At 36.8% G+C, this 9727-nt stretch overlaps 1 protein-coding gene across 1 annotated transcript in view; it reads right to left on the bottom strand.

Annotated features, from left to right (window-relative positions):
- Window positions 1-4502: 4502 nt before the first annotated feature.
- Window positions 4503-9727, bottom strand: part of LOC103600336 (zinc finger protein 709-like) — a 49504-nt gene continuing 44279 nt past the window's right edge. Inside the window, 2 exon segments of the mRNA XM_008584605.1 lie at window positions 4503-5188; window positions 5190-6119. Coding sequence (XP_008582827.1) covers window positions 5086-5188; window positions 5190-6119 — 1033 coding nt within the window. The 3' untranslated portion in view covers window positions 4503-5085.

The following is a 9727-nucleotide window of genomic DNA, read 5'->3' as shown; positions in this document are numbered from 1 at the left end:
CGAGAACCCAGAATGGTGGGGTGCAACTATTACTTATGCCTTGAGGGGCAGGGAGCAACACAGTGCTGACTCCATTCTCAGGGAGAAGGGGAGTCTCAGCAGCTCAGTCTCTAGAATAGTCCAGCTCCAGGTAAGCAGAGTACAAGACTTGTTCAACCCCCAGGGCAGGGTATCTCAGCTCAGCCACTGCTCTGTTTGTCTGGAACATGAACTGTGACAGATCAGTCCTGGGATGCACAGCTATGCAGCTCAGCCAAGCAGCTTCTCAGCCTAAACAATTACCCAGGGGGTGATGCACCCCTTCAGCTCAGTCCTGGGGAACAGGGCACAGCCATTACTGAAGAGATAATTAAAGATTCCCCAAGCAGGAGTGTGCAGTTTTGAAGCTTCAATTCCAGTCTGAGGGGGAGAGGCACTGCTGCAACTGAGAGAAACTGGTGGAGTGGTTCTATCACTGACTAGTTCTTTAGGGTAGTGATGTAACTGCTGCTCTCACCTCTGCTTGGGGAAGTCAGTTAAATGGTGGCTTAGTCTCTGGAATGAATGGGTATCACTCATCCCCCAGCAGCAGTTCCCACTCCAAGATGATGCAGTAGGCACATGAGCCGCATAGAGGGAGGCACAGTGTCAGCTCCTATGGGGGAGCACAACTGTATGGACTCCAAGTAGTGTCCTCAGGACTGTCAGGGTCCCTAGTGATGCGGATGATATGTTTTCAAGGGGTTGATGAGGGCTGCTGTCAGGACTGCCAGGGTCCCTAGTAATGAGGACAGTAGGTTTTCAAGGTGTTAATGAGGGCTGCGGGGGTCCTCTTGCTTCCTGTTTCCCACAGCAAGAAGTTCTTCCTGGTTCCCTGCTGCTCCTGGCTGGGGGATGGGATGATAGAGGCCAGGTGTTTCCTTCCATTCTCCATGTGGCAATTCTGAGATTCCATGCTCACTGGTATTTCCTTTATTCCTTTGATGTGCTCCAGGGCTCTCCTTTAGTTATCATCCAAGTGTAGCTGTTTATTGTTGTGTATTTTCTGTTGTGTTCTTTGTAATGCCATTGCAAATAAAATTGTTTTCTGACTTTTGGTTTTGCATTGTTCAGTGCTAATGTATAACAATGTAAATAATTTTTGCACATAGGCTTTGTATCTAGTTTGCAAAATTCATTTATTAGTTCTAAACTTTTATTTGTGCAATCTTTTGGTTTTACATAAAAGATGATATAACCTATGAACAGGGATACTTATATACCTTGTCCAGTGCAATTTGTATGACTTTTATGTCTATATCTTACCTAATTATACTGGCAATAACATGTACCAATATGTGAAAGGCATTGGCAAGGGTTAATTAAGTCCCAATAGATACTTTTGCATAAAAATAATAAAAATAGCATATAATCATAAATAATATAAAAATATTACAATAAGTATTTAAAAATACAAATATAAATGTAAATTTTATAGTATTAAAATATAAAAACAATTAAGATCTATTAATATGAAATTTTAGAAAAATAATATTAAAAAATGCAAATAGATATCATACAAAGTGCTTCCTCTCATCTCAACATAATGACATTAGGAATAATAGAACAAAAACTCAAAAATTCACAAGTTTAGAAAAATTAACACTCAAAGAACATCTGCACCAAAAAAGAAATAACAAAGAAAATCAGAAAATAACTAGAGATAAAGGAAATTGGAAACACAAAATATCAAAACTTACAGAACAAATGCAGTGCTAAGGAGGAAACTTACAGCATGATTTTTTTCAGGTCTGAGACAATGGTGTGATTGTGCTTGTGGGTGCTGAGCTAATAACTATGGGGCAGAGAGGATGGCAGTAGCTGAGGTTGTGAGAGTCCAATGATGTTGGTTCTGCCACTGCTTCCTCCACCATCTCACCTCACAGTCACCTGGGGCTGCTGTAGAGAAATTTTCCAGAGAATGGGTCAGGTGTCCATTCTTAAAGACATTTCTTCATGAAAAAGGGAGAGAGAGGGCTTGAAATGAAAAGCTTAGAGATCAAAATAGCTACAAGACTGGTCACACAAACACATGATATTGATGATGCTCAATTATCAGGGTACACCTAAGGAGATCCTACTTGGGGAGAACAGTGGTGAGTGACTTTATGTTTCAGAACCCCAGCAATCCCTAAGATTTAACCTGAAGAATCTACTGTAAACTGTAAAACTCCAGGAGCTGCCTCACTTTTATTTAGTTGTGTTTGTGAGATGAAGGTTGGTGTGGCCCTATAGGGTGTTTAAGATCAGATAAGGCCCCAAGAAAGGCCTGTTAAGGTCTGAGTTCTTTTCTCCTGGGTCCCTTAACTCTTCCTATGAAGGACTCCCTGGTGGTGGAAAGAAGTGTTGCAACATAAAAACTAAGAAACAGAAAAGTTTAACATTGTCATAGGTCTATGAAAGCATGTTTGTTTTCTATCATTTTTAATACATGCATGTGCTAAAACATAACTGTAAAATTTCACAGATGGGCAATTATAACAAAACCATCAAGATGGAGAACACTGAATTACCTCATATATAGGCACATCTGGTGCCCATGTGTATTAAACTCCTTCATCCTTCATCACAGATTTCGATTATGTCCCTATAATTTTGTCTTTAATAGAACATGATATAAATAAAATATTATTGTTGCATTATGAGCCCTGTTTGTAAAATTTGATGCCATATTCATACATGTACATAATTAGGCAAATTTTCCAGTGTTCTTTTCAGTTTAAAATTTTTGACAGTATCCAGGTCACAAGGTGGCACACTTTCGGCCATCACACTGACAAATTCCATTATTATGAGCTATAAGAGTTTGAGGATGGCCCTACACTCTCTGCAATTAGCTTTCTTTACTTGTAAGATGGAAGGAATGGCTTGACAGGCAAGATCAAATCACATTAAAAATCATAAAATCAGAACTCTACACATTGCAAAGAAAACATTAGAACTAAAAAATGAGCAGAGTCTAGATTTTCTTTGCTTTGTCATAAAACACAAAACTGTTATGTTTCCCTACCCCCTTCCATTAAGTGTGCTGGAAGTCTAAACACATGGTAATCATACCTGTGAAGAACAAAACAGATTTTGGAGTTTTGGGCATCATTGAAACACAAAGCTTCCCAACTACTCCTTTTATTAAAAGAAAATGAAACAAAACAAAAAAACATGTTTTTTTGTTTCAGGATATCAAGTATACACACTTTTCCACTAAATTAGGATACTACTGAAAATGTTACTGTCTATCTGGAGCTCACCTCTATTGTTTGAACAACGGACCTCTAAAATTTGTAACTCTTTTCAGTGTTTTAACTGGGAAATAACAGTAGACTTGAACAGCGATCACTCCACTCAGGAAAAACCCATGATGGGCTAGCACTGTGGAGATGACCTTAACCCTTTCTCAAGCTAGGAAGGACTCCATGGGTACCTACTGTGTGAGTCCAAGCAGCAGAAAACTGATAACGGCAAACATAAAATGCCTGTTCAAAATCCTTTCAAATCATGTTAACTTAAAACAAAAACACCACAACGGTGCTGGTAACACCAAGGTCATGGGTTCAGATCCCTGTGCCAGCCAGCTGACAAAAAAAATACAACCCCCTCCCCCCGATACCATGAACACCTGTGTCCCAAATCAATGGAAAGTCTCAAGACCCAGACAACCATGTCCAAACTCATGGTCACATTTGACAGAAGCCAAAACGTTTAACCATGGCAAAAATATAGATTAACGACATGTATATTTTCATCTCCATGGAAAATCATGACTTATGCAAGGAATGCAAGCTGTCTGTATTGCTCCGCATTGTCTACATCCACACCTAAGCAGTTCCTGAAAAAGTATTAAAGATGTACTACACGTGGAAACAGGATCAATGATGAAATCCTTCCTCACCGATGTCCCTACCCTACATAGAGAAGACATACACACATATACACACATACCAGCTTCCTATTACGTAGCATGTCATTTACTTTCCTTCAAACCCCTTAATTTGGTCTTACAAATCAAAGGTTTACCATCTATTAACCATCTCCCTTTTGCACAGAACTATAAGCACCCACACTTCAAAATTTTGTTTCATACCTCTGTATCCAGGGCCTAAAGTGCCTGGATTTTTTGTGCCTAATATTGTATGATCTGAGTCTACACTGCCTGGGATTTGAGGGATGTTGATAAATTAGCATCAGAAACATACTCTCTGAGCAAGAAAGCTTTGACTGGAAAAGTGATCTTGCCTTTGTTCCTTGCTAGGTTTCTATTCTGACAACTTACCTCAACATATTGGACTCACTGGACTCAAAAAGGTGATTTAAAAAAAATATTATATAGTTTGCTACTAAGTAAATGAATGTATACATTTTACCTAAGTTACTTTTGGAAAATAGTGTCCAATACACTGTAGGGAAAGAAACAAAAATAATAATTCACTTGAGTTTATATTCCATAATCAACATTACATACTTCTAAATTGATGCCAATTATTTATTAGGAAGAAAAATTGAATAAAGCTTTTTGCTCCATTTTTTTAAATGTTATTTTTCCCATGAGAAATAATGGTAGAATATATATAATAGATGAGAGGTATCTAGTACCTGCCATATAGGTCAGTACAAAAACCTCAGTAATTAACAAAGATTCATTTAAAAATGGTCCATTGGTCAATGAACAATTAAAGTATATAAAAAGTAAACATACCTGCATATTAATAATATACATCAATTCTCCCATAGATACAATACACTTCAATTCAAAATGAGAAAACATTTATTAACTCACCTAAAAACAAAACTATTAAACTCATGTACTATTGCTTAAAGACTACTTACAGGACTATCTCACCTCAATGTTTCTTTGCAAAAGTAGAAATCAATAGTCCATAGATCCACTTTAAGAAATAAGGCACTGATAAATATATTTATTATTTTACAACACATTTCATGTTGTAAATTTTTTAGAGCATTATATAATTGAATTTCCATCATGCTTTTCATATTACTGACATTTATAAAGTTTTACAGCGGTGTGAGTTTTCACATGGCTTTGTTAAAACTTAAAACCATCCTGCATTTTTAAAACTGATAGGGTTTCAATCCAGTGTACATTTGTACATGTCTTTGTCAGTATATGGACCAACGGAAGGGTTTTCCACATTCCTTACATTTAGCATTCTTATCCAGTATGAGTTTTTTCATGCCGTCGAAAGTAAGTGGAACAGCTGAAGGATTTACCACATTGTTTACATTCATAAGGTTTCTCTCCAGTGTGAGTTCTTTCATGTATTCGGAGAGAACTAGACCAACCAAAAGCTTTACCACACTGTTTACATTCATAAGGTTTTTCCACATTGTGGGTCCTTTCATGCATGTGAAATGAACTGGGACGGTCAAAGGCTTTCCCACATATCTTACATTTATAAGGTCCATCTCCAGTGTGTACTACCATATGACGTCGAATGCCCGCGAGAAAAATGAAGGCTTTTCCGCATTCTTTACATTCATATGGTTTCTCTCCGGAGTGAGTTCTTTCATGTCTTTGAAAGGAACTGAACCAACTGAAGGTTTTACCACATTGCTTACATTCATAGGGCTTTTCTCCAGTGTGAGCCCTTTCATGCATGTGAAATGAACTGTGGCTGCCAAAGGCTTTTCCACATACCTTACATTTATAAGGTCCTTCTCCAGTATGTACTATCATGTGTCTTCGGACACTTGTGAGAGAAATGAAGCCTTTTCCACATTGTTTACATTCATAGGGTTTCTCTCCAGTGTGAGTTCTTTCATGTCTTTGAAGAGAACTAAAAAAACTAAAGGCCTTACCACATTGTTTACATTTGTAGGGTTTCTTTCCAGTGTGAGTTCTTTCATGTCTTCGAAAGGAACTGGACCAACCAAAGGCTTTACCACATTGCTTACATTCATAGGGTTTTTCTCCATTGTGAGCCCTTTCATGCATGTGAAATGAACTGTGGCGGTCAAAGGCTTTCCCACATACCTTACATTTATAAGGTCCATCTCCAGTGTGTATTACCATGTGACTTCGAACACTTGAAAGAAAAGTGAATGCTTTCCCACATTCCTTACACTCATAGGGTTTCTCTCCAGTGAGAGTCCTTTTATAAATTTGAAAGGGGTGGAGATAACCCAAGGCTTTCCCAAGTTGCTTACGATTATATGCCTTCTCTCCATATTCCTGATTCTCATATGGTTCCAGTCCAGTAAGAGATGCAATGTGCCTATTCAGGGATGAATGACATATGAAGGCTTTTTCACATAATCTACATGCACATTGTTTTACTTCAGGAGAATTCTTCTCATTCAGGTTTAGAGTTGGATTCTGGCTGAAGGTTTGTCCACAGTGATGACTTTTACTTTCACTGACTTTCTCTACAATATGACTGCTGCAAAAAACGAGAAGCACATTATTTTGTTTATTTATTTTGTTTGTTTGTTGACAATTTTACATTTACTAATATCAGAAAAAATGTAGGTTTTCTGCCCTGTGTGAATTGTTTGAAAATGAATGGACTGAATGGTCTGCAGGACAGTTTGACCACATCTATCAAACAAAACAGTGATATTTATATATGCAGTTTCTCAATACGTTTTCCTGTTTTGCAATCACTCAACAATTATGTCACATTTCAATATATATTTTTGGTAAACATTTTCTACAAATAAATTTAATGTTGGGGTGATTTATTTTAAAAATTTTATGACATATTAAGATTCTCCTGTGGGACATGCGAGATCTTCTGAACACAAATTACCTTAAATTTCTGTTGTGATTTTTGTACTGATCTTCAAAGTTCTGCTCTTCCCATTTTTTTCCTAAATTGCACAACCAAAAAAAATCATGAATTGTTACAAATAATAAAATAATATTAGATTCTATGTTTTTGATGAACTGCAAACATGCCTGATTTAGTCACCAAAGTATTCTCTTTCCACCTTCCAAACTGTGGAACTGCCTTGATGGGTAAGAAATGTATGCACTATAATTGACAAGTGAAGGAATGTTGTCATCCTTACCCACAGAAGTCAAGCTTGTATAGATTTCCCCCATGACATCTCTGTAGAGTTTTTTCTGGGAATGATCCAGCATAGCCCACTCCTCTTCTGTAAAGGTGACAGCCACATCCTCAAAGGCCACTGACTCCTAAAACATTCCACATGTTTAAAGGACAAGGGTGAGAAGATAACACAGGGATGTACACTCAACTCAAAAATGTTCAGATACAATTCTGTAGTCTCCAAACATCTCTCATAATAAATACATAAAGTCATCAGAATCATAACTGAGTACATTCTCACTTCCTCATAAATTTCGTAGCACCATGAAAACATGAAACTGATCTTTACATTTTTACTGTGGGTGCTATGAGTCTTATTGTTCTCTAATGGAAGCATCTCGTTCACCTTGGAAAAATGAAGGAAATAATACACAAATGACACACATATTAAGACCACGATTCCTTGTGAGAAAATCTCTTCCATTTCTTTCCTTACTACTGACCAGATCACACAGAACTCCATGCGGCACAGGGTAAAGTCTGAATGAGGTTTCAATGAACAAATATACACTGAAGAAGTGGAAGCTTTTTCATGTATTCCCTTCTCCAAGCATGAGAGGTCAGAAGGCTTGTAGAAATCCTACTTGTTATGAGGTCCAGCTGACCATATTTTCCCGAAGGACAGCAGGCCATTAGAAGTAGTCAGACTCACCTGGATGAGTTAAAATTTTCCTCTGCAAATGTATTAATTTTAACTTGTTTGTGTAATATTTATCACAGATTATTTTCCTTTTTCTCTCTGTCCCACTTTATTGGGCTAGAAAGTTCTTGGGAAGATAAGAAGTAGAGCATAAAAAAGAGGGCATGGCACCTAAGATCTATGCAAAATTCCTATCTCCTGAGCCTCAAGGCAGCTTTCCGCCCATTGTTTTAGCATATGAAGGTATTTTACAAAGTTGAGAGAAAGATTCATATCATCTTTCAATTCTACTTGCCACATACATTTTGAAGTACTTTCATATATACAAAAGCATACTAAGACAAGATTCCAGAGAAGCTCTTCTGAACTTGAATAGGTTAGGAGTTGCAACCTCCAAAGCATTTCACTGACGTCCACAGTATTTTGACAGTGAATTTGCCCTTGATTAGAAAATACATGAAGGGTTTAGAAGTGTATTTTTCCAAAAGAAAAAAAAATACCCACTTCCCCAATTTCAGGAGAAAATGATTCCTGACCAGCCAGTAGATTACATTCCATTGTGTAAATGTGAAAACAAAATGAAACAAGAGGAAAGATGACACACATTCTTTGAAAGAATTCACTGTCCCCAAGATGTCCACTCACAAAATATTTTTTAAAATTCCATAAATCTCAAAAAGACACTTTTTAAGAGTCAACAAAAAGTACCTCTCTAAACCTAATGGGAAAAATAAATGTCTAACAACACACAAAATTTTCTTACAAAAAAGGGAATGGGTTGTCTAACATATATCAAGGATTCTAAAAATATCATATTATAGATAGTACAGATTTAGCATGGAGATAAACAAACAGCCCAAGATAAACAACAGACCATTGGAGTCTCCAATGGTCTGGGGTTTATATAAAAAGTTGATTAATGATAGAACAGGCATTGTACAGCACTGGCAAACATCACCAACACTTTAACACAAGGAGTAGAGAAACACTGGTATCTAATTTGAAAAGTATACTGTATCTCTTTCTATTCTATAAACAATAACCAATTTACTGTAGATTTATAAACAAAAGATAAGACCAGAACACAAGTTACAGGCAATTTTTTTTTTCTTGATGCAAAAACATGGAGAATTTTCTCATATAAGAAAAAGGGTAAGCCACAAAGGAAGAGACTGACAGATTCAAATACATTAACATTATGGAAGGTAAAAGACAATAAAGTGGAGGGAAAATATCTGCGATACATGCAATATAAAAGGATTTACGTCCAGAGTGACAATGATTAAACATCAGAAAGTGAAAAAATAAAGAAAACATATTTAACAGAAAATGAAAAATCACATATATATAAAAGTCCGTATCTTTAGTAGAGTTAGTAGCCAAATAAGATGTCAAGTAGATCTCAAGTCCCACTAATTAGAAGGACAAAACTTAGTCAATTAGATAATCCCAAACGTGGAAGACCATCGCTAACAAATAGGCACAAATGGAAGAGGAGTCAATCAATACTCTCCACTGCTATATCCTGTAAATGTAAACTTGATCACATTCTAGAACAACAATTTTTCTCTAATGATCTGAGAATTTATAATGCGTTGGCACTTGCACACTGATAGAAAGATGATAGCAACAATATTCTTCACAAGAGAAAAAATAAACTTGAAAAAGCCCAAACACCATAACCACTGGAATGGATACATGAACTGTATGGCTGGCATCATGAGACACCAGCATGTGTAAAAAATACTGAGGCAGGAACCAACCCAAATGTCCATCATCAGATGAGTGGATACGGAAAATGTGGTTTATCTACACAATGGAATACTACTCAGCTATAAAAACGAATGAAATACTGCTATTTGCAACAACATGGATGGACCTTGAGAGAATTATATTAAGTGAATCAAGTCAGGCAGAGAAAGAGAAATACCACATGTTCTCACTTATTGGTGGAAGCTAAAAATAAATAAATAAATTCACACACGCCAAAACTGGGTGCGGG

This window comes from Galeopterus variegatus, unplaced genomic scaffold, assembly GCF_000696425.1.
Source record: "Galeopterus variegatus unplaced genomic scaffold, G_variegatus-3.0.2 Scaffold3308, whole genome shotgun sequence".
NCBI classification, from domain to species: domain Eukaryota; kingdom Metazoa; phylum Chordata; class Mammalia; order Dermoptera; family Cynocephalidae; genus Galeopterus; species Galeopterus variegatus.
The sequence above is the reverse complement of the archived record's forward strand: the minus strand, read 5'-3'. Positions and strand labels throughout refer to the sequence as shown.